General features: G+C 52.6%; 10 protein-coding genes across 10 annotated transcripts; 6 read left to right on the forward strand and 4 right to left on the reverse strand.

Moving 5' to 3' along the window:
• Positions 1 to 1,833: 1,833 nt before the first annotated feature.
• On the reverse strand, positions 1,834 to 2,585 carry E0L32_002436 (uncharacterized protein; the record flags this gene model as incomplete). The annotated part of the gene is made up of 2 exons (XM_031136625.1): positions 1,834 to 2,294; positions 2,354 to 2,585. 2 exons carry the CDS (start codon positions 2,583 to 2,585, stop codon positions 1,834 to 1,836), a joined length of 693 nt encoding a protein of 230 aa, XP_031000290.1.
• Positions 2,586 to 3,364: 779 nt separating this feature from the next.
• On the forward strand, positions 3,365 to 4,174 carry E0L32_002437 (uncharacterized protein; the record flags this gene model as incomplete). The annotated part of the gene is made up of 1 exon (XM_031136626.1): positions 3,365 to 4,174. One exon carries the CDS (start codon positions 3,365 to 3,367, stop codon positions 4,172 to 4,174), a length of 810 nt encoding a protein of 269 aa, XP_031000291.1.
• A 975-nt stretch (positions 4,175 to 5,149) lies between these two features.
• E0L32_002438 (uncharacterized protein) lies at positions 5,150 to 6,144 on the reverse strand (the record flags this gene model as incomplete). The annotated part of the gene is made up of 3 exons (XM_031136627.1): positions 5,150 to 5,359; positions 5,425 to 5,801; positions 5,871 to 6,144. The coding sequence occupies 3 exons, from the start codon at positions 6,142 to 6,144 to the stop codon at positions 5,150 to 5,152; spliced, it is 861 nt and encodes a 286-aa protein (XP_031000292.1).
• A 1,031-nt stretch (positions 6,145 to 7,175) lies between these two features.
• Positions 7,176 to 10,092, forward strand: E0L32_002439 (uncharacterized protein; the record flags this gene model as incomplete). Its single annotated transcript, XM_031136628.1, has 11 exons — positions 7,176 to 7,440; positions 7,562 to 7,698; positions 7,742 to 8,025; positions 8,088 to 8,184; positions 8,246 to 8,338; positions 8,393 to 8,517; positions 8,581 to 9,072; positions 9,156 to 9,352; positions 9,415 to 9,809; positions 9,941 to 9,960; positions 10,023 to 10,092. 11 exons carry the CDS (start codon positions 7,176 to 7,178, stop codon positions 10,090 to 10,092), a joined length of 2,175 nt encoding a protein of 724 aa, XP_031000293.1.
• Positions 10,093 to 10,132: 40 nt separating this feature from the next.
• On the reverse strand, positions 10,133 to 11,548 carry E0L32_002440 (uncharacterized protein; the record flags this gene model as incomplete). Its single annotated transcript, XM_031136629.1, has 1 exon — positions 10,133 to 11,548. The coding sequence occupies one exon, from the start codon at positions 11,546 to 11,548 to the stop codon at positions 10,133 to 10,135; it is 1,416 nt and encodes a 471-aa protein (XP_031000294.1).
• Positions 11,549 to 11,885: 337 nt separating this feature from the next.
• E0L32_002441 (uncharacterized protein) lies at positions 11,886 to 13,400 on the forward strand (the record flags this gene model as incomplete). The annotated part of the gene is made up of 1 exon (XM_031136631.1): positions 11,886 to 13,400. One exon carries the CDS (start codon positions 11,886 to 11,888, stop codon positions 13,398 to 13,400), a length of 1,515 nt encoding a protein of 504 aa, XP_031000295.1.
• A 341-nt stretch (positions 13,401 to 13,741) lies between these two features.
• E0L32_002442 (uncharacterized protein) lies at positions 13,742 to 15,030 on the forward strand (the record flags this gene model as incomplete). Its single annotated transcript, XM_031136632.1, has 3 exons — positions 13,742 to 14,021; positions 14,075 to 14,202; positions 14,269 to 15,030. The coding sequence occupies 3 exons, from the start codon at positions 13,742 to 13,744 to the stop codon at positions 15,028 to 15,030; spliced, it is 1,170 nt and encodes a 389-aa protein (XP_031000296.1).
• Positions 15,031 to 17,090: 2,060 nt separating this feature from the next.
• E0L32_002443 (uncharacterized protein) lies at positions 17,091 to 17,632 on the forward strand (the record flags this gene model as incomplete). The annotated part of the gene is made up of 3 exons (XM_031136633.1): positions 17,091 to 17,204; positions 17,267 to 17,451; positions 17,521 to 17,632. 3 exons carry the CDS (start codon positions 17,091 to 17,093, stop codon positions 17,630 to 17,632), a joined length of 411 nt encoding a protein of 136 aa, XP_031000297.1.
• Positions 17,633 to 17,914: 282 nt separating this feature from the next.
• E0L32_002444 (uncharacterized protein) lies at positions 17,915 to 19,595 on the reverse strand (the record flags this gene model as incomplete). Its single annotated transcript, XM_031136634.1, has 2 exons — positions 17,915 to 19,315; positions 19,455 to 19,595. The coding sequence occupies 2 exons, from the start codon at positions 19,593 to 19,595 to the stop codon at positions 17,915 to 17,917; spliced, it is 1,542 nt and encodes a 513-aa protein (XP_031000298.1).
• A 212-nt stretch (positions 19,596 to 19,807) lies between these two features.
• On the forward strand, positions 19,808 to 22,454 carry E0L32_002445 (uncharacterized protein; the record flags this gene model as incomplete). Its single annotated transcript, XM_031136635.1, has 4 exons — positions 19,808 to 20,526; positions 20,584 to 20,702; positions 20,764 to 21,196; positions 21,251 to 22,454. 4 exons carry the CDS (start codon positions 19,808 to 19,810, stop codon positions 22,452 to 22,454), a joined length of 2,475 nt encoding a protein of 824 aa, XP_031000299.1.
• Between the last annotated feature and the right edge of the window lie 351 nt (positions 22,455 to 22,805).

Below are 22,805 nucleotides of genomic sequence, written 5' to 3' on the forward strand. Positions count from 1 at the left end.
TCACTTCAAGCTAATTCACGATAGTAGAGTTGAGGGCGTCTTGTTGACTGGGGAGAAACGACTAGCCCACCCTCAGCTGGATGGGAATCGCCAGGGCCTGACCGGATCGGGAACAGATCGCGTCCTCCATCATTGGTCCAGCTACGTGATGACGCCGCCTTTGTTCTGGGTGGCATAGGGTTGGCTTGTCCCGGCGCGCGGTATTCAATCCATTTCCTCGGGATCACAGGGGTCCAGACACGCTATTGCCTGCAATGTGCAGAGACTATCGAGGCCAGGCAAGCTTTTGACAGATTATGGCTAGTGGACTGCCGCTTTGGGAAGACGAGCATCGCTGTTCTGGGCTGAATCAGGCTCATCGTTCTAGACCACGGCAGATTGTTTGCTGTGCACCACTCGACACCCCGGCTTTTTCAAACTCAGCTCTGTCCACATCCCCTGCCGGCACTAAAAAGATCATCTAGCGCCCCGTGCCGTGCGCGCTTGACTGTCCTAAGTCGTTGGGCCAGGCCACTCCACCCAGCTTGGAGAGATTGGGCCTGGTCCAGGCTGGCTGGACTGATTTTGGTGCCATGCCCTGCTGGCACGCGTCCCCGGCGGTCCAGATTGCAATAGAAGATTCGTCATTCAGCTTTCCCATGGGCAGCTCCGGACTCTGAAAAGGAAATCCTTTCGTCTCCAAAGCTAATGAATGCCTCTTCTGTCGCTCCAAGTGTGTGCTCGCCGCATTAATGCGAGGAATAACAGCCCTGCTTGTAAAGAGCTGGGACTAATTTGACTAAATCCATTAGTCCCGGTGCCCACAGCCGGTTCGCGCCGTCCGACAAAGAGACGGGCTGCAATAAGCTTATTCTCAGCAAGGTGAGACTTTTTTGACTTCGGTCTGGACTTTCTTGACACGCACGACTCTCTTTATCTTCCGGACCAACGGCCATGTCAAGGACTCGCTCAACCCGCGAGACACTGAGAATTCTGTGTGGAGGAATACTTTTAGACGCCAATGGCATACTCCCCCGAACGTTTAATTGGAATGGACGCAGTCTGGAACTCCGTATGTGTTGGTGCCTGTGAGCTGAATGGTTTTGAAGCCATGCCGTTTGCGGCGATAGCTTGCATAGATATGCAAATAGAACAACACAAACAGTCCAAAACGTAGATAGAGTTTTCCCATCTGGTCCTTTCCACTACTTCAGCCATCACAAAGAGTGGGCATCATCTAATTTCCAGCTAGTCCGGTGAGCCAGGTCTCGAAAAAGCACTCAGGAGTAGTAAACTGGCGGCTTCATACCCCTGTTCGCTAGCCCTGGAGGTAATTAGGTCGGGGCTCCGGGGACTTGGAAAAGTCGGTCACGACTGATCGTCTGGCCCCTGGGACTGGCGCCCAATCTGTGTCCCTTGCTCCATTTCCCATCCTTGACTCGGTATTGAACCAATTCCTTGCCAATAAACGATTCTTTTGTTTGTGGTCCACTTTGCTCAATTAACAGTTTCTATCTCATCCAATCAAGGTGAGAATTAAATCGGTTTTATGAATACTGTCTCTTGATGGTGCGCCCCTCTATCTCGCTTCTCGCATTCAACTGCAACTGGACCTACACTTGTGCTGGTACTCTTAAATAGCCACACCATCATCGTTCAATCTCAAGCATAGATGCCCTCACTATTGCACCATAGAAAACCGGACACAATGTATTGACTAGTTTCTGCAAAACGCCATATTGGACGACATTCGTATTTGTTCAAACGGAAGCGACATAATTGAAATTGCAACCAACTCTGCCCAGCTCAGACACGGGAGATGTCTTCCTGCCACTGCCTTCCAGGAAGTAGAGTCTAGAGCTTCGCACGCCCAGTGCTACCGCCAGCAGTGGCAATCCTCATAGATCCAGTCATGGTGTTACTCACTTCAGGGCCCTTCGTTGGTGCAGAAGCGGTCCCATTCCATCCACCAGAAGTGGGCATTGCGGTTGAGTTGCCGCCGCACGAGGTCACGGTGGTGAACGTAAAGGTGACGCTCTGCGGAACCGTCTCGGTCACCCATTCTTTCATCCAGATGGTGGTTGGTGGTGGGCACGTAGTGTTGGTGGCTCCACAACCACTTGTAGTGAGTGTGATGGGAAAGCACTTGGACTGGTTGAAGTTGGGAGCCACGTAGATGTTGTACTCTGTGTCTGTTGCGGGGCAGGCGAAGAAGCTGGGCGAGCCCTTATACAACAGTGTGTTGTTTGAGCTGACAGAGAAGTCTTTATCAGGACTCTTGCCCTGGTCACACTGGATCTGAGTTTCAGGTGGTCCTAGTCGAGTGTTAGCTACACTCATGAAGAAGAAAGTTGGACTACAGCGTAGAGAATACCTGTTACAATACAGCCGAAGCCGTTGCCGTCCACAAATCCGCCATCTTTCTTGAGGCAGAAGGTTGACTGCGGGTAAGAGCCATTGAAACGGATCTGCCCATCTTGAAGTTCACCGGCAGGCTGTGGAAACGAAGGGGAAGCAGAAAGAGTAAACTTGCAGCAATCTGTTTGTGCAAGGACAGCTGAAGCGAAGAGAAGCAGCAACAGACGGGTAGGCATTGGAAGACCCATGATCAGTGTCGAGGGGATGAACAAGAGGAAGGCCGATACTGACCTATTCCCCACGGGCGTCTGCTCTCGTCTCACGGACTCGTTCGCATATATACCGTAGCCCACATTCAACTAGCTCGAAACATTGATCCGTCTGATTGCCGAACCCCCCGGCTCCTCATCCTCGATTTTCATGACACGATGCTGACGAGAATAAATCATCTGAGCTGGTGATCGGCGATCATCTGCGTCTGAATACTCGAGAATTGTTCTCCGAGCTTCGCCGAATCCGATATCGCGGTCCGCGATACGCGACGCATTCCTTCGAGATTCTGCAAGGAAATCAAGTTTACAAACGCATCACATGCCAAGCTTATGTGAGCGGGAGAGAATGAAGGCATTCAAAATCCTCTTGGCCGACGCCGGTTGGTCGATGATTATCGTCTGTGTAGTAGTAAAAGAGTGACTTTGAAGATACTTGAGATAAGCTGAGTGAGCCCCCGCTCTGTCCTTGCATGTTTCTTAGATTGACTACACACCATTAATGGCGAGGGGTAACGCAACCTGCCGTTGAAGTGCCTCGGGTGAATGGCTCTGGATTTGGAGAAAATTTGGAGTAGCTTGGAAGGATCCTGGGAAGCTGTGAACTTGCTCAAGAAACCGAACAAGACATCTATTCAGGGTGAAAGCTGCCCCCCCTCGAAAATTTCGACGAGATCCTCAACTTCTTTCTTCTCCTTCTCCTCCTGTTTCTACACACAACTGGTTATTTCTTGAGAATGTCAATGCATCACGCCGCGATGTCTGCAGAAGCTTCTCAGCAACTGACGAACCCCGAGATTCTGCTCGGCATCCTCTCCACCCTGCAACGTCTCGAGGCACATTTCGCGAATCAAGATGAATCCCCTGCCACGAAGCTGCCCATGGAGTACTGCAAAGAAGCAGAGTATCAATCGTGCGTGAACCAGCTGCGAAACCGCTTCGAGTTCGACAGTCGCATCGACCTTGAGCCGTGCGACCAAGCACCACCCCGAGAGGATACGCAAGACTCGGTCTACTCCATGTCTGTCTACTCCTCACGACCACTGTCTCGGTTCGAATTGGATACGATGCTGGCGCCCCAGCCCTTGAACATCATCCCAGTTGAGATGTATGAGCCCATCTATCACCCCGAAACAGACGTCGAATCTTGTGCTAGCGGGCTGCCTGGAAGATACTCTCTGTCTGGTAGCTCTGCTGCAGAGTCGAAATCAAGCAGCCAGCATTCGGCAGAGTCAACTGCCACCACCATGACCACACCCACTTCCATTGGAAGCAAGCACTCGCTTGAGCCCTTGGAGTTGCCTGCTCGTGCCTATCACGGACTCAAGACGACATGGAAGCGCTCTCTATCACTGAGATCAAAGCTCGCACGGCAGCCGGAAGCCGAAAGACGGTCCATCGAAAGCATTGTGGAGGTCGCTGAGCCGTCTAATGACTCAGCTCAGGTGCCCCGGGCATGGACGATGGTCAAGACAAAAGCAGAGGGCCTGTCCATCATGACGACAAAGTTTATCACGCATGCAGGCCGGCTCATGATGGAGCAACAATTGAAGAAGCTTGATAATTAGTGTGGACTGGGAAGAGCCGGGAGGTCTTCTGAGATGTCTGAACCTTGAGAATACGCAGCTGCGACTTCTAGCAGAGTTTTCCTTTGTCAACAGCAGTTTCGTACATCAAATTACCAGCCCGAACTTTTTGCAACACTTGTGTCTCCAATATCAGAAATGCCAATAGATTGTGATACTGCCCAAGGGAGGAAAAAAAAAAGCATACTCAGAGCTGTAGCAAAAGCTCTCCGGTACGGATACCCTTCCCCAACAGTTCTCCAACCGTTCTCCAACATCACGTCAGCGACTGCGTTGTCAGGTCTCCACTATGGTGCGGTTGTCGCTCCCGCCTCTCGCTAGAACCTGGCTGCACTCGCTAGAACCCGGGCTGCATATTGTGGCGCAAGGCGCAACCCTACGGCGCAGCCTTCGAGCAAGGTCAAAATGGAAGGGCATGTGATGAAACCCGGTCAAGATACCTTCTGACGCGCATATTAAGCCCACTGTAGTGCGGTCTTATTGGTGCAACGCCCTTGCCAAGAGTCGTTGCTAATGGAGCTCAACATTCTGAAACACCCTCCGACTGGCTACTCTTCATAGGATGTGGCTCGTTGATATTGCTCTGGGTGCATAGAAGACGGTGTGCCTCGACACAGTCAGCAACATGAAGCCACTCCAGAGAGAAAAACAGGTTCTATGCTTCATCCGTCTTGGCTCCTACCGAAGCAAGTTGTAAGGTGGCGTCCTCCTGCAAGGTCATGACGTAGACGGTTCAGCTACAGAACGGAACTGGATCAGCATCTGCAAAAAGTGCGAATCTCAGCTGGCTCAAGTCATTATTCCAGGAACCAGGGGAGCCCAATCTCATCGATGAAGTTATTGCTACTATCCAGAAGAACTAAGAAACAAGTGAACTCAGGAAGAAGTCCAAGGTCTACTAAAATATAGCCAACATCCAGGCCAAGTAGCACATAGCAGACTACAAAGCTAGTGCATCTAGGAACCGGAAGGCCCACCAGGGTTGGAAGGATCAGAGGGCCTCCCCCCGATCCTAGTGGCTCTCACAGTTCCGCACAACTCAATTTGATCGTATGAATCGCGACCGCCAGCAATGGAGCTCAAGTCGTAATCCTCTGGCTGTATGTCTTTGGATATCACAGTCAAGTCCTGTGACTTGGTGAAAACATTGCAGCCCCAAATATCGCGCTGGACCCTCAAGGTCAGAAGTCCGCCTCTTATTGTTGTAGAGGAAGAAGGGTGCCAATACTTACGGTCTGCTGGTCCGGATCCACACATGGATCCTGTTGCTCTACAACTCCCTGGCTATTTTCGACGACTGACGCGATCCTAGCCTGCTGTTTCTCCAGATGAGCATCCGGATTCAGAGTGTAATACACATGGCATGCCATCGGCTCGGCGCATTTTCCACGGGTGCGGTGCTCCTTGTCCTCGTTTGTAGCATCTTTCCAGACTTGTTGACAGAGCTGGAGGTCCTTGAGCACCGGCGAGTTCACGTTGTACTCGTAGGTAAACGAACCAAGACCTTTCTGCGTCGAAGAGATGATAAGTTCGTTACCCCAAGCGAGAGTTGCGAGGGCCTTCGGCCGTGACGATAATTTGATGGCATATTGCTGGGCATCAACGTTCACTGCAGTGCGCGCTTCTTAGCTACTAGACTTTTTTCCTTTTGGTTTTAGTTCTCGAAAGGTGCACTCACTCTCATCGTACGCGTCGCGTGTTATTTTCCACAGCTGTCCATTGGTGATAGCAGCGACGGGTTGTCTGAACTTCATATGGCTAGTCCAGACCCAGTTGCGCGGCGACTTCTTGTCCTTAACTGGCGGCGCATCATGAGGGAATGAGAGCGCTACCGAAAGATCCAGAGTCACAGCGAGTTGTCCCTTGGGTTCTCGAACCTTTGTCAAATCGTACGCACTGGTAGCCGAGCAGCACACCAGAGCTACAAGCCAAGAGAGTCTTGGGGCGACCATCTCTCTTGCAATACCAGGAGATGATGAGGGAATGAATTGCTTCGAGCTTCAAACAATGGCAACACACAGAGTATTGCGGTGCAAGATATCCTCCTCAGGAAAGGCGTGAATTTGTGCGGTCAGGGCATTATGGATACCCTTATACGTAACTGCATATGTTCGCGATGAATAAGAGTATAGACCGATAGTACGAAGTCTACCGCATCCAAATCCTCAATACTCCCAGCAGCCAATCACACTCGAATTTGGCTAATCCTTGCCATGCAGTGAGAATTTTAATACCTAAAATCGCTTACGTTGGGGGCGATCGGGATCGTTTGTCAGACCAAAGGTACTTGAGAAGTACCTCCGCCGGATTCGCAGGCTTGCGATGTGGCTCAGCCTATCGGTCTTCAACTTCCTCATTTGGAATTTTATATGCCTGCCTCAACTGGGGTATTGAATGTTTCAACAGGCACGCGTGACGTGAGAATGCCAAGTGGTTTGCAGAGTAAGCGGGCAGACTAACACGGGCTGCATATGATCGACATGGACAGGCCTGTCGCTCTCCCCGTGGGTGATGATAGCTTCACATTGTATATGCGCATTAGCCGATAGAATATGTCTAACTCTTGGTCTTGTGCTTGGAATTAATATCCGTCTGACCACAACCTCTCACCGCCGCGGCAGCTCTCGGAAGCACTGCCCAATAATGCATCTCGGTCGACAGGCACAGCGCGATCATGGTATGATCCTACGATGCTGGAAACCTGTTTACCTGCTCACGATGTCTGACAGGTGCATCACATGCCATTAATCGGGATCGGGCATCGGCAGATGAGAGGTCAGGCACATCTGTACCCTCGATGGTTTGAGACAGCTACGCGGATGTGCCATGTCCAGAACAAGTGAACAAGCAGCCTTCATGTTGCAGTGTCATATAACTCAAATTGTCTCTACTCTACTCCCATTTCTTGACTTCAAAGGCTCCTAGGTCTATGGTCCTTGGGGCGAGATTGCCAACATCCTGACATCAACTCGTTACCATTACGATGCATCATCTTTACACTCTTCTTCTTCTGGCTCTGTTCGGTCGTGTGCTTTCCGTACCCGCTGGGACGAGTCAAGTACACTCGGTACCCGTTCTGGTGTCGCCAATAGACGTGATAGCTCCCCTTGAGGAACGTCAACAAAGCAATGATGATGTTGACGACGAAGAAGATGATACTCCTCTCTCCTTTATCACCAAGCTCGCAGCCATCGGTGACTCATACTCAGCCGGTATTGGAGCTGGCGACCGGCTTGGGGACATTGGAGGTATCTTTGATACCCAAAGCGGCAAGTTCAGCTCCCTATGTTGAGAGCCGCGAAAGGTTATGCTGATAGAACCACATAGACTGGGCCTGTAGTCGCTATGACCACTCGTATCCTTACTTAGTCAACAATGACTTGCGTCTGGGCGATGCGTCTAAGCGGACGTTTCAGTTCAAGTCCTGCTCGGGCGCCGTAGCACAGGATGTCCTCGACAAGCAGATTCCCGCAATCAGCTCGGGACAGCAGGTGATATTGCTGTCTGTTGGTATGGCAGACCCATTCTCTGATACTTTAACATACACAGGAGCACAAACTCACTTTCACTACAGGTGGTAACGATGCTGAGCTGTCCAACATCTTGAACCAATGCATCTATCAATGGGCAGTCCTTAATTCGTTCCAGGTCGGGGTGGCCAAGATTGCTGCTCTGGACAAGAAATTCGAGTGGGCGGCCGGTTATGACTGGGATTCTCTCGGCCGCGGCTGTACAGGGCAGCTCTCCCGGAGTGCCGACATTATTGCTAGCGACGATTTCAGTAAGAAGATCGATAACGTGATCGATGCTGCCAAGAAGAAGCTGGCAGATGAGTATGTTGAACTCTCCTGTCTGTGCAGCTTACATTCTATTGAATGCAAGGGCTAACCTCTAGAATCAGTGGTATGATTTACTTCACGGGTTACGCCAAATTCTTCGACGAAGACTACACCAGTGACTGTGACAAAGTCTCTTGGTCGACCTGGCTATATGTAAGCACCTGGATCACGCAGAAGATTAACATAGCAGAGAATTGACATGTTCAACCATTAGAAAGCAGAGAACGTCTTCCAACCTGAGGCCAAACTAGGATCTCTCCAACGCAGAGCCATGAACGATCTCGTGAACAAAGCGAATGACCAACTGGTAAGTTTCGTTACAACCCCAACCGAAGGAGTCATGTCTACTAACACCTCATAGAAAGCCGCAGTCAAACGAGCCGGCGACAAAGTCCAGTTCGTTGACTACGATGCGTTTGTCGGTAAATGGGGCGGTAGATACTGCGAGCCTGGCGTCGACGAGGCCACAAAAGAGAGCAACACCAGGTAAGTGATCCAGATCTGGAGCCACAATATTCGTTCCGTTACTCATCTTGCATACCACAATAGGGCTCAACTCATGTTCTACGAACTGAACAGTCTGGACCCTGCCGGTACCAATCCCTGGAAACGCTCCACCAACGGAGAGCTCCAAGGGACATTCCTGGGCGATCTGGACATTTATGCACAAATCACACAGCTTATGGACCCTCAAGTACAGTTTAAGGAACCGGCAGTAGACACAAACAACCCACCAGGTGCTACCTTCCTCGAAATGGATAACGGAACGAAATCGGCACTTCTCGACATCGAGATCCCGAATCTCTTGCCTGATGGCTACGGACGCGTGTTCCATCCACAGATCCTCCTGCACCGCATTATCTCCAACATGGTCATCTGGCAGATGCTCAATGTGTTGCAGAAGAAGAACGGCGCCCAAGGGTTCCCCCAGACCTTGAGCATCGACTCGTGCCCGCTTGTCATACGGCCTGACGAGCCGCTGACCAACTATGGCAAGTGTGAGACGCCTTTGGAAAACTTTGAGAAGAATACATTCGACGAGTAAGTCATCACTTTCTCCTCTCTCTTAACTATCCCCCATACAACAAGTGTCCCATCAGAGCTAATCTTTACCATGAAAATAGGATAGCCAACACGTTTTGTGACGACCACAGCGACATCTCCAAGAGCGCAAAGGCCCAATACGGCCAAGATGACAACGATGCCCCTGAGCTGCAGAAATGGAACGTCTACATGGAATGGGATCCGAACGACAAGACAGATAAGTGCGCTCATAGCTGCAAGACAATATTCAAGTCGGGCTTTGGCACGCCGACCGAATGTAAGCATTACCCCTGTGAGGAATTCGATGCAGACCAAGCCCACTGATACGCCGATTTCTAGGTCGGTATGACTCTCACACCATGGCACATAAAGGATCCTTCAAGGTAGATGACTGCGGCACTGCTTCCTTCGAGCTGAAAGGTAAGGGGCCCAAAGCCACGGAAGAGAAAATCTTCGACACAGTGTGCGCCGGTCGCGACGACTTTGGCAAGCACGACGACCTCCACGAGAACTTTGTCGACTTTGTCGCCAACGCCATGTGCGACACCTTCTCCAAGAAGACGATCAAGAAGGACGACTCCTCGACCTATCCCTTCTGGGAGACGACCGAGTATTTTGGCAACCACATGTCCTACTCGATGCGCGCTGTGTGGAAGGACGGCTGTGTGCTGCCAAACGATAAGACCGAGGTTAGCGCGCAGAACCCGCTGCCTAAAGGGGCCCCAGGAGCCGATGTGAGTTGCTATGACTTGTTCTTCAACAATTGGAGAAATTGCAACAATGGCGGTGTTGGCGGGAGTACCCAGGTTGGCTGTATAGTGTATGACTTCCAACCAAAGTGGAGAGACTATGACTTTTGCTGTAGATAGAAGGGAACTTTTGCGAGTTCGTTGAATCAATCATATCAAAATCTATATTGCCGTCGAATTGACTGGATGACAATCAAGTGTCAGAGCTCCGGGAGTTGAGGCTTGCAACTCTCTGATCAAGGTGTACGACTACAGAGACATTGCGTAGAAGTTGTCTTGTATCAATCTTGTTCTGTTCTGCAAATCCCCTACATATCCCCGGCCAACTTGGTAATCTCCACCGAGACTCCCACTCGCGCACCCAGATCTCTCAACTCCTGTCGTGCCTCTGGGCCCCAATCGTCGTAGTCCATCAATCTCAGAAGCAAGTGAAACTTTCGAATGCGGGGCGTGAATCTTTTCCAGTCCTCCATCCACGCCCGGATTGCCGCCGGGAACTCGTCTTCGCCCCACCCGTAATTCTCCTGCAGATACAAGTCGTCTGTGATGGTAAGCTCCTCCAGATTCCTAGGCAAAGAGCTGCCAAGCTCTCGAGCACCGTCCGGTGACATGCTTGCCATCAAGAATGGCAGCGGGGCTTCTAACCGCTTGAGGGCCTCAAACTTGGCAAGTGCCTCGAAAGAACCCTGGACTGTGACAGGAGGATAGTCGATGTCACCACTGCTCATGCTTGCCACGGCGGTAATTGCCAAGTCTGTGAGTGTCGCTCGAACACGAGACAGATCTGCAGCGATGTTGTCCAGGTTGATAACGTCCGTTACGAACCGATCCCGAATGCCCGCGCAATAGAACCAGCTCCATTTCAGACGCGTGAGTCCTGTCGTGGTGGACAGAATCTGGCCAAGATGGCCCTCACGTAGCATTGTCAGCTCCAAGGATCTGAGATTTGATGGGCTGGGAGGATGTTCCGCTGGCCATGCGAATCCAGCGGGCGGGTTGTCGATGGAGACAGAGATGTTCTCCGCTGCTGGTAGATAGAAGAGCGACAGCATGTCTGCCGTGTTTCGAGATGTCTTGCGGGCGCGCATGTCAAGTGCGAGCTTGAAATTGACACCGGCCAGGTTTTGGAGAGGTCGAGGTTTGCCTTTTGATCCGCAGAGAGCCCAGCGAAAGAGCAAGCCGGTGAAACAGGAGTCTCTAACAAAGTTCTCGTCCAGACTAAGGCGCCGGAGGTTTGGTAGTTGCGACAAAAGCAGAGCAACCCACGCGTCCACTTTCCCTTGCGCCAGCGCGTTGCGCCACAAGTCTCTATCACCTTGTGGCATGTCCATATTGTCAACAGCGGCCAGCGACAGGTTCTGGAGGGTGTCCTCAGGGCTGGGCAAAGCGGGCGGTTCGCCTCGGTAATAGTGCGATATACGACTCAAGCTATCCCCTCCCAAGACGACTTCGTTCACCATAGAGGCAACTTGCGGTTTCTCGAGACAGGTCCGTGTGAACCCCATAATGCGCGGGGTCTTAGAAGAAGTCGGGCCTTCCTCGACCGGGGTCTTTGGCGGTACGGCGAATGTCCATGTCCATTCGAAGTTGGAGTAGAGGAGGCTTTCTGCCAGCACGTGCATCGCTCGGCAGATGAGAGAGAGAGTAGATAGATCAACGCTGGGTAGCAGGTCAAGAATCTGCCTCAACACCTCCTGCGGGAGGCCCAGTAAAGAAGCTGACATTCCTGTTGTTTTGATGGGGAGCACCTCGACTCAAAACTTGATGCCAGAGAACACGGCTAGGAATACCTTCGAGCCCAGAGCGCGAGATGAGTGGAAGACGGTCATTAGGGGGTTATATGGATATGCCAGCCAGCACAGAGACGTCATCTGTCATCCGTCATCCGTCAACGCGACCTGAAACGCTGTGCTGACTGAAGGGTCACGTGTCCGTTGCGCGAAGACCTCCAGAAAAATCTGACTGATGATGTTTGTTTACCCGCAGGGTGGTCGATCTGAGCGGTTGACCTATCACTTTGGTGGCCATATGAATGCCTAGCAGGCAATCCCGACATTTTGGATGCGATTCGCACTCAACTTCTTCAGATCCATTGCTTGGGCGGGCTTTTTGCCTTACCTAAGCCGAAGCCGAGTTGAAGCATGCCCCGCTTTGATCACTGCAATCTCAATCCCGACATGCACAGTTCAAGACATCACATTGGTTGATGCATCGCATGCACAACTCGGATCGCTCGACCTCAACGCCGCGCCCTTCAGGCTTTCAGAAGCGCCTAGCTCAGCGGCGCGTCAAAGCACGGCGGAAAACACCGAGATGACCAAGGCAATAGACTCGCGGCAGGTGGCCGAGAGGATGCTCTCCTGGGTCGATCTCGAGCTGGTGTCCTGCACCGAGCTTCAGGCTCTCTGGGCTGGCTACGGGCATGTTTGTGCTATAGAGGCGCGCGGGAAGTCAGCAGAAACTACGGAACGGTGGTGCAAGGAGCTGGGCGATGACGTTTACTGTGCGGACCGGGACACTTTCAGGCTGATCCTCAAGTTCGTCTCCCCGCCGCCTGCCGTCGACTCGCAGGACGAAGGCCATTTGCGCAAGATTATGAGCTACCAGGTTGAGCAGGCCTTCTACGAAGAAGTTGCCGGTGGCTTGGATGAAAGTACCGTCGTGCCTGTATGTCTCGTATCGACACGCTCATCCCCCGCACTGGAGGGCGTGGCCGAGTTGCGGCATGTGACCGCGACTCTATTGACAGATCTGCGGCCCAAATTCCCTATTGCTGGGGAGAAGCGGGCTGCTCTCAACGAAAGGCAGGTCTCTGCTGCTCTGAACTGGCTGGCTAGATTTCACGGCAACTACTGGAAGGGGCCGGTCTCCCACTTTGATCGTCTCGTCTTGCCTCCGCTCGAGGAATACAGAAGGAGGAATCCTGGTGGTAATAGGGAGCATGGATGGGTGGGAGATGCACTCTGGTTGAATGGAGGGTACACATACCTTGCCACAAGACGGACAGAGTACAGCTACCTTGCGGAGGACGAGTCATCCGAATGGTCAACTGCATTTTGCGACCCTGTTGCAGAGGGCCAGGCGGCATCCACGGCGGAGACGGTGGCCGAGTTCCTCACCCCAAAAGGCAGACCCTTTGAGACTTATATCCACGGGGATGTCAAGTCGGAGAACCTCTTCTCAACTGAAGACGGCCAGCAGGTGGCCTTCTACGACTTCCAGTACGTGGGCATGGGCTTGGGTGTCTGCGATCTGGCAAAGCTGTTCACTTGCTCTGTGCCCCTGAGTATGCTGGTCGACAGCGCAGTGACGGAGCACTCTCTCCCCATGGGCAAGGGTGAGAAGCAACTACTCGAGCAGTACCGGGAGACACTTCTTGAGAACAGGCATGCTAGAGGGAATTTCCAATACGATTGGGATGTCTTTGTACGACATTGGGAGTGTGCACTGGTCGACTGGTGCCGGTTTCAGGCGTCGTGGGGCTTCTGGGGCAATACGGCGTGGCTTGAGGCGAGGACGAGATCAATCCTCGCAGACGAGGGTTGGAGACAATGGCTTCTTCAGAATACAGAGTAGAAAGGCTCACTGAGCAGAAGGATAGAATATAGAACGATCAAGAGCCAATAGAGAACCCGTCGCGTTCCATTCAACACTGCTACAGACTGGTGAACCAAGACTTAGCATAGCTGCTTACGCTCGCCCAGGTCATAGTCTGGTTGTGGAGAAGCCTTCGGCAGCTCTAACCGTGGCATGAGGGGAAGCCGCACTAATAGGGCTGAGCATATCCGGTAGCGTCCCAGTTGCATGTAGTTCACGTCTCGTGGCGTCGTAGCAGGAGCACACACTCACTTTCTTCTTGCAACCCTTGGCATATATTGGATAACAACTGGAGGCCGGACATCTTATTGATTGCAAACATGGGTGGCAAACACGCTCTCGTCCTTGGGGCGTCTGGTATCACCGGATGGGCTATAGTTTCCGAACTCCTCAGCGGCGGTCCCGACGTGCAACAGTTCTCCCGAGTCACTGCACTGACCAACCGACCCTTGTCACCTGAGATCGCGCGCTGGCCATCCAGTCCAAAGCTGAATGTCGTCAGTGGCATCAATCTCTTGAAGGGAACGCAAGATGAGCTTCAAGCAGAGTTCCAGGCCAAAGTGCCAAACATCGAGACAGTAACACAGCTTTTCTTCAACTGTAAGCATACCTTGGAGGTGGGCTCATTTTCCCATACACTGAATGAAACGCAGCATACAAATTCTCGACCGATAAGAAGAAGGAGTCGCAAGAAAATGCAGAGATGCTGGCTCGCTGCGTTGCCATGGCCGAAGCACTCAGTCCAAGCTTTGAGTTCATCGTTCTTCCAACAGGGGGAAAGGTGTGTAGACTTTGAGAACTTAGACGATCCATCTCAAGTAGTAGTGGCTGACTTATTTGCATGTAGGCTTACGGCTATCACCTCTTGGACAAGTTCCCCTTTGGCGACCAGATGCCGCTCAAGGAGAGCTTGCCGCGCATCCCCGAACCGTATGCTTCAGATCTGTTCTACTACTGGCAAGTCGACCGACTCAAATCGCTTTCCAAAGGAAAGAGTTGGACATACTGCGAAATCCGCCCCGACATGGTGGTAGGCTTCGTGCCCAACAACAATGCTCACTGCTTGGCTCAGATTCTCGCTATTTATCTTTCCCTCTACGCCCACGTCAACGGTACTGGCAGTGAGGTTCCTTTCCCAGGCAACGAGAAGTCGTGGGTGATTCACTCAAACGACTCGTCTCAAGACATTGTAGCCCGCTTCAGTATCTACGCCTCTCTGCGACCCGATCGGGCGGGAGGCGGCAGGGCCTTCAACGTCTGTGATAGGTCCAGGCCATCTTCTTGGTCGGTCAAGTGGCCAGTTTTATGCTCCTACTTTGGCCTCAAGGGCACCGGACCCTGTGAGGGCTCGCAGCAGCCTGGACCTTATATCCAGGAGCACCGTGACAGATGGATCGAGCTCGCGCAAGAGAATCGGCTTCGACTCGAGCAGCTCGACAACGATCTCGCCAATCCCGGGTTTCAGAAGTACATCATGTCGTTGTTTGTCTTCGAGAGGGTCATGTCGCTTGAGGCTATGCGTGAGGCTGGCTTTTCGGAAGAGGTGGATGAGAAGACAGCGTGGTATACGGCTTTTGACAGATTCAGGGCTGCAAAGATCATTCCATGAGGCAGTAGTCACGAGTTGCCACATAGCACATAAGTTGGATGTGTTAAGGCATGGGTACCACTTGAATCTCAAAAGGATACGATGAGACTGTTCGACTAGGTGTTACACTCCACGCTCGTGCTTGGCAGCCGAATCGACGGTGTGATAATCCAAGCGGCTGTACAAACTTGCTAGCTCTTGGTGGTTGGAAGCTGACCCAGGATGGATGGTGAATGCATATAGCCTCTCGCATGCTGTGACAAAAGGCCCATGCATCTGTAGGTGATAGCGAGGGTGACTGAGGCACATATTGCAGCCAGTGTCAAGCCAAAAACTGCAGCTCACACGGCAGGCAGATTCGCAGGAACGGCCCCAAAGCAATCACCCTGTCTGGTTCGTTTACACTTCCAGCCAACAGCTCATAATGGCCTTGCAAACGGATAGTAGTATAGGTGAGACTTACAGCCGAATCTACATAGTATCAAACACTGCTTGCCCAGACCACAATGTTAAAGGGGTCGTGGAGAATAGAGTACCAGGCAATGAATTGTCGTTTGCTTCTACAAGGCTATTCTTACACGCAATGCTTGTGTGCTCAGACATGCCTGTTAGCACTACTAATGTGTAGTACCTTCCTATTCTTCTCAACAGACCGGTGCTTATTTTCTTAGTCCCATGTTGCAGGTATGGAGTGTAGTTAATTCGGCCGGCTCCGCCCTCCGGGTCACCACCATTACTGATCTAGTTGACTTCCGAGCATGAGAGCTCTGACCGCCACTCGGGGCATCCTCGGAAAGAACGCTCCGCAATGCCTCCCCGGATCTTGGCCATTCTTTGGTTTGGGATTGCTTAGCACAGTCACGATCGCGTTCCTGATAGAAACAAGGCACGGGCGGCTGCAGAGTAACCGCCAGCTGCAAGTAAGCCACGAGCTGAGGAAATCCATAGCCTTGACCATTTGTCCAATTTCGGCTATATCATCCAAAGTGATCAAGCTATTCCGGGACTTTGGGGTGCCATTTGTCCTACGGACGAATCCTTAGATGCTACAGCACGATGACACCCTTAGTCATACCCACTCAATTACCTTGACAAGAAATGGCTCTGATTGCCACAAATGCATTTTCCTTTGTATGACCCCAGGCTGCAAGATGCTGGAAAGAGTCGGTGATAGGGTCACCGACAATCACCATACCACATACTTCAGGATTGTTTTGTGCCCCGGGTCGGAGCGGATCGATTGCCCGAGATGCATCTCCGGGGCGTTGCATCCACATTACCTGGCAGTCTAGTTGCATACCATAGACCACCTGCCGCATTCAGATGATTAACCGTAACTTGTTTCTATCCTAGATAGCTGCCGGCGGCGCCCTCCGATTAAGATGCTCCTTGAACCCGCTGAAGATGCCTCGATGTTGTCGCACCTCATGACCCGAAATACCACTAAGACACGGCCTCCAACGAATAGTGACATGTTTGAGGGTCGCACGGCAGCCCAATACGATAGGCTATTGCGGAAACGGCTAACCTTACGTAAGGACTCTTCCAGCTGCGTGGTCAGCGTCCGCTCGTTCGCAACCAACACTACCGCTTGTTGCAACCATCAGCTAGATTTGCAAGGCAACAACCACCGATATGCGCAGTTCACCTCAGAGAATCCAATGGGGTCATATCGAGGCTCTCTCACACACAACCTAGTGGTTAGGATTCAATTTAGTGGTGTGTCGGAGCTCGCCGAAGAGTTACGTGCCGAAATGCCGCACGATGCATTCAAGGTTGGGTTAATAGCCTATATTGGCGCTCGTAGCTGTTTGACAGTACAGGAATGCTGCTTGTAACTAGTTAGTGTTTTCTAGTAAAGAAACTACAGAATCAAGAGCATATGGCCTTCTCGCTCATGGTGATGGCTACCTATCGATTACATGTATTCATGCCTCAAGTGTTATTCTTTCGAAGCTGTCAGGGCTAGCTATATAAGAAACGAGACCAACCTGTGATCCAGATTCAACAGGATTTCACAATCTCAATAGTCATCCAACAAAAGGAACTACCGCAAATTGAATTCAAGGCTTTTAACCAAGATGCTATTCTCAAAGATCTTCACCCTCACCGCACTCGCCGCTTCGTACACCCTAGCTGAAGAGGTCTTCCTCTCCAACTGCCACCGTGGCTCGCAAGCCCGTTCCGCAATGTTTGTATGTTGCCGTGCGTGCCCCTCCGTCGTCGTATTCCCTGATGCTGAATCTCAGGACCTTAGTACTACCCGGGCACATATGATGGCACCATCCCACCCAACAATAACCAGTGCTTTCTCTCGTCTTATAACGACGGACCCATCCACTGGGAAGGGACCAAGCGCAGTTGCAAGTTTCCCACTGGCGTGACCTTTACATCGAATCTCATTGCCACTGCCCACGAGCAGTCGTACAATACCCTAGTCGGGTATGTAGAACAATGCTGTCCTGTGAGGAAGAATTGAACATAGCTCACTCAACTCTATTATCCTTCTAGCACGGGCGACAATGGCAAACCTTGGGACTGCTACCGGGACAACGATGTCGCTCTGTTTACCTTGCCGGACGGCGGAACGTGCTTCACCATCTACAGATGCTTCCCTGTCTAGAGGAAACATTACCCCACATCCGAGCGACACCTTCGAGCAGACACTAGTTGCGATATGGCAACTGCAGCCACGAACTACATCGAAGCGAATTGCCGAGTTAAGCTAGGCAAAAGGATAGTGCTGACGGATGCTTCCGCGTGCGGTGTTTGGAGGAGATTGCTACGTAGCGCTCTGAACAGCGATTTTACGTTTCAAACAGAGACTATTATTCACAGTTTTGTCTACTGCCGGCGTGGTTAAAGCCGTGATCTACTTGCTCCATGATTCCTGCCCGCGATCAAACTAGCTCAGATATTTCTTATTGCCGAGACCATAGAAGTACGCCGCCCAGCCACCGAGGATCAGAAAGACGACAGCGACAAAGTTGACGAGACTGAGCCTGCGGTTGAACTGCGCGTAGCTGTTTGTCTCGAACTCCTCCTTCTTCGCGTTGATGATGTGGCCCTTCTGAATCCTCTTCTTCCGGCCCCACTGCAAGAAGCCGATCATGTCCGTCCAAAAGGCGAGGCAGACCATGATGGCGCCAACAACGACGGCACCGGAGGCAAGAGCCACATAGAGGACGACGACATTGTTATAACTGTTGTTGTCGCGATCTTGTATGACGCCAGCAACGATGCCGACGATGAGGGTCATGCTGTTGTTGATGGCGATCTTAATGGCGTATCCCGAGCCAAAGACCTCCTGGTACCACATGCTCGTGCGGATGCTGTCGATGATGACGGTGGGCCCAAGAGAGGAAGCGACCGCATAGATACCAAAACTAGCGGCGGTGCCGGCCACCGTCGGACCCCAAGCCGCCAGCGACATGGCGAGCAACATACCCATCCCGCAGACGAGCATGACGGTCAGACGTTGGCCGACCACGTCGATGAAGATGCCCACGAGCGGCACGAAGAAGAAGCCGAGATACTGAGACATGGACGAGTACCAGCCGGCCTTGACCGCGTCGATCTTGAAGCGCTGCTGGGCCAGCTCCGTACTGTTGGTCGAGAAGATGCCGGCCGTGGAGGTCTGGAACAGCGAGAACAGACACACGAGCCAGAACGTCCAGGGGAGGCGCAGCATCTTGCGGATCTCCAGCTTCTTGTTGCTCTCCGTCAGCTTCTCTCCCGTAGCGGGGTCCCGGGTCCCGCTGTAGCGCTTCTCGCACCAACGGGTGAACCACCAGAAGAACAGGGTCGCCACGTTGGTAAAGAGATTCATAAAGACGGCCATCCAGTAAGCCCAGCTGAAGTTGCCCAAGTTCTTGGCGATGATGTTGGCCGTGGACTTGCCGACGAAGGAGCCGATCTTGCCGATGCCTAGCTCAAAGGCCAGCGTCGACGCGAAGCCGGACGAGGGCGGGAACCACGAAGAGAAGATCTTGTACTGGGCGACTTGCGTTGCGACGTCCCCGAACGCCTGGATGACAATCCCGCCAATCATGAACTTGTAGCTTCGAACTTGAGTTGCTGCAGCAATAAGGATGGCTCCGAGACTGAAGATGGCGTTGCCCCAGAGCATGGTACCTTGAAGAGAGTCTGGTGTTAGTGATTGCCTGCGAGGGACACCGGTGAAGCTGTACGTACTTGCTCCTCCATAGCGATCCGTCAAGATCCCACTGAGCAGGATCAAGGCTGTCTTGATGAAGTTTTCGCTAGAGTCAAGGACCGCGAATTGGGTGTTGTTGATCTTGAGCTCCTGCAGCCGCAATGGTAGTCAGCACTCGAGCCAAGGGATCCGCTTCCGAAGCCATGGCGACACTTGCCTTCTTCAGGGTGGACTTGAGAGCTCCAGTCACTCCACTGCTCCAGTGGCCTCCAAACCCAATCATGCTCACAACGACCACAGAGAGAATCTTCATCTTGAGAGGCACGGGCCTCTTTCCGTTCTCGTCCGCGCCATCGTCGCTCGAGTCGACGGCAACGGACACATCCGCGAGCCCATGTTCAGGGTGCTTCTCGTTGGACAGGGGGTTCATCTTGGGCGAAAACAAAGGCCAAACCCTATTCCCAACGGGAGCTGATGACCAAGAGCACAATGATACAGGAGAACAAGTCTGCCCATCTTCTTTCCATGAGATGAAGGGCTGAAACGTCGACCTTTATCAGATCCAAACACGTGGGCCAGACTCTTCCCACTCCACTTGATTAGATTTTTCACACCATCACGGTGATTATCGGATCAGATAAGATGCTCAGTGGACCCGGAGTCGCCGCGAGGGCCAATGGATCTAGGCCTCTCACTGTGAAAACTCTGACGATCCACTCGGCGTCAGGCTCGGCGCTAGTCTCTCACTGTGAAAACACCAAAACCCTGGATGGCGCAGCGATCCGAAGTCGGCTCCATCCGCAACAGCTCACTTGCGTGCGCCCTCCTGCCTGCACCGCCGATCGATCCATGGCGCAAAGCATGTGTCTGTGTAGCACGGTTCGCGACCTCGCTACCACAGGTGTCGACGAGAGGAGGGCCATGCTCCTCGCGTCCGACCTGAACAAGCACCTCGCCGCGATCCACACCATTCTCGCCAAGTCGAAGCCGCTCAATCGCAATGTCCACTGGCAGCTGATACCAAGCAATCAACGCACGAGAAAAATCTTCTCGGTCCAGAGTCTGGATGCGACGGGTTTGGACCGGTTACGCGACAGCCTCGGGGACAACACCGATGCCTTCTGGTCACGCGATGACAGCTCGGCTCTGGCGGAAGTGCGACGGCGTTTCGCCTGCGCCGCCGTCTTCCTGCGGTCTGTCTTGGATCCGGACAAGTGGGTTTCGCCGGCCGTCGCCAGGCTCGTGCAGGGATCCAAGCTGTCTGAGCTTCGGTTTGCAGGCAAGAAGTACCTCAAGATTGCACGCAGGCTCGGGGGCATTGGGTCGCTGTTCTGGCTCCCGACCGAGGTCCCGTCGTCCACGTGAGTACAGATGCGGTTAGCTGTGAGGCCTGTGGTAGCTAATATCAAACTTGACAGGTACGAGAGATACTTGAACATGGATGATGATGAGGCATTCGCACATCTCGCATCACTCGGCACTAGCCTTCCGAGCCACGACGACTTGGCCCAGCGGTTGATATTTGGCCAGGTCAATGGTGAGTCCTATGCTGAATGAGTGACGAATCCCTCCTTCGCTAAATGATTTAATGATCACAGATCCCTCGCTGAGACTTTCATATCACAACCTGTTTGTCGAGTATGGCGACATCCTCCCAATTTCCGACCACTTGACTCTACTCACTGCCGGCTTTGGCGGTGTCAATGTTCCATGCATGCTGTTTGAAAGTGTGCGTGGAACCAAGGGTCGCTGGACAGATGAGGGAGAGGCCCAAAGCACAACAGCAACCGAGTTCGGGCTTCCATCCCGACTCGTCGAATCGCTGTCGGGAAGCCAGGCTGATGCCGCACAATGCCCGGACATTGAGACCAGCAATCTCGAGGATGGTACTCCGTGCTGGTCCATCAATTCTAAATCCCAAGAAGAGTTGGCGGCGGCCTTGTCGCCACAGACCCAGGAGGCTCTTGCCAGTACAGCCTTGAGATTGATATGCTTTGCCACACCCCCGTGCTACGAGGGCAAGTCTGTTTGGTATTGTTGCTTCCATCCCCCGGATGTTCAAAGCGTAATCTAACAAACTCACAGGTCTCGACAACTCAACAGCTGCATCTGGAGCCTATTACAAAAGGCCATGAGCCAGCATCAGTGCATCCCAATGTCTCTCAGACGTCAGGTCATTGAAGCGTTACTGTTCTTCTCAGAACGAGGTCTGATGGAGACTCGCTATCCAGCCATCGAACGGGCCAGGGCTCTGTTGCACAAGTCTCTACCATACTACTACCAGGCCTCGGTAACACTATTCGAGAGCAATATTCTGCGTGTCAACGGCGATCTGGGCAAATCGGACGCCGTCATACAGGACTTTCTCGGTCGCGAGCACCAGCCGAGCAATCGTTGCGAAAATGCTCTCTTGGGAAGACTCCACGTTTCCCTCCTTGAGAATAAGATCGCTCGCTACGACAAAGACGTGGCCCTGCATATGTACAACTGGAAGGGCATACAGCCGCTGTCGACGTTTGAGATTGAGGTCACGCGCAGGCTCCAAGGCGTCGCCGCCAAGTTCTTCTCCACCATTGGAGACTTTCAGACGGCCCGAGCCTCGATGGAGCAGCACCTCACGTTGAACACAACCATACCCATTCGACCCAACACTCGTTACCTCATCACCTGCAAGCTATCAGAAGTTCATTGTGAGCTCGGCGAATTCGACGAGGCCGTCCAGTTGATCCAGCCCGAGATGGAGACTATACCCGAGGCAAGGTGGACAGAGCGCCCGTTCCGGCGCTTTGCACTCGCTCTGTCCGAGGCCCGGTTGGGGCTTGGTCAGCTGGACAAAGCTGACCAGACCCTGAGCCTCCTTGCAAAGGTAGAGCCTCCAGAGCTGGATGACATCAACGCCCAGACCCTACATATGCGCCGACTTATCAACACAGCCCGCATGACGCACGAGAAGCTCGACTTTACTGAAGCTATCGAGAAGTGGGAGCTCCTCTTGAAGGAATTCAACGAGCTGACCATTTTTCAGTCAAGGCACAAGTGGATTCAGGCAATCTTCTATTTATCAATAGCCCACGCTCGCCTCCAGCTTGGGGACCAGCAAGCAGCCCGAGAAGCCTGGGATCTCGCTGTGGGGATCTTGCGGAGCGAGACCGTAGAGTACGTTCTGCCTACGCTGGCCACGAGATGGCTGAAGAAGATTGTCGATGATGTACATCAGGCGCAGCAATGGCCGTTCCGGGTAATGCTCCCTGGTGGGAAGCCTGACGTTACCTGGCCATCGCATTCATGATTGCTGAGAAGTACGTATTTACTTTGGTGACTCTGTCGTGTATTTTCCTATGTACTTTAGATGAAATCCACAATACCCAGCACGTTCACTATCACAGATCCAATTTCCCTTATCTAGTGACTGGGTGGATGTCCGGGGGAGGCTTCGGGATAGCATCGCGGGGCGGAAATTTCTCCCCACAACTAATTTCGGGAGCGTTCCTTACCAAAGCCGAGTGGGTAGATGGCGTCGCCACGAATAACGGCGGCCGATCTACCCCAATGAGCAGGTCAGACCCGTGGCACAAGGTTCTCACCCGGGACCGGCTCCTTGAACGGATCACTTCCCGGACCATGGACCCGGCCCGGAGTT

This window comes from Thyridium curvatum, assembly GCF_004353045.1.
Source record: "Thyridium curvatum strain D216 chromosome Unknown NODE_10_length_634906_cov_78.760910, whole genome shotgun sequence".
NCBI lineage: Eukaryota > Fungi > Ascomycota > Sordariomycetes > Thyridiales > Thyridiaceae > Thyridium > Thyridium curvatum.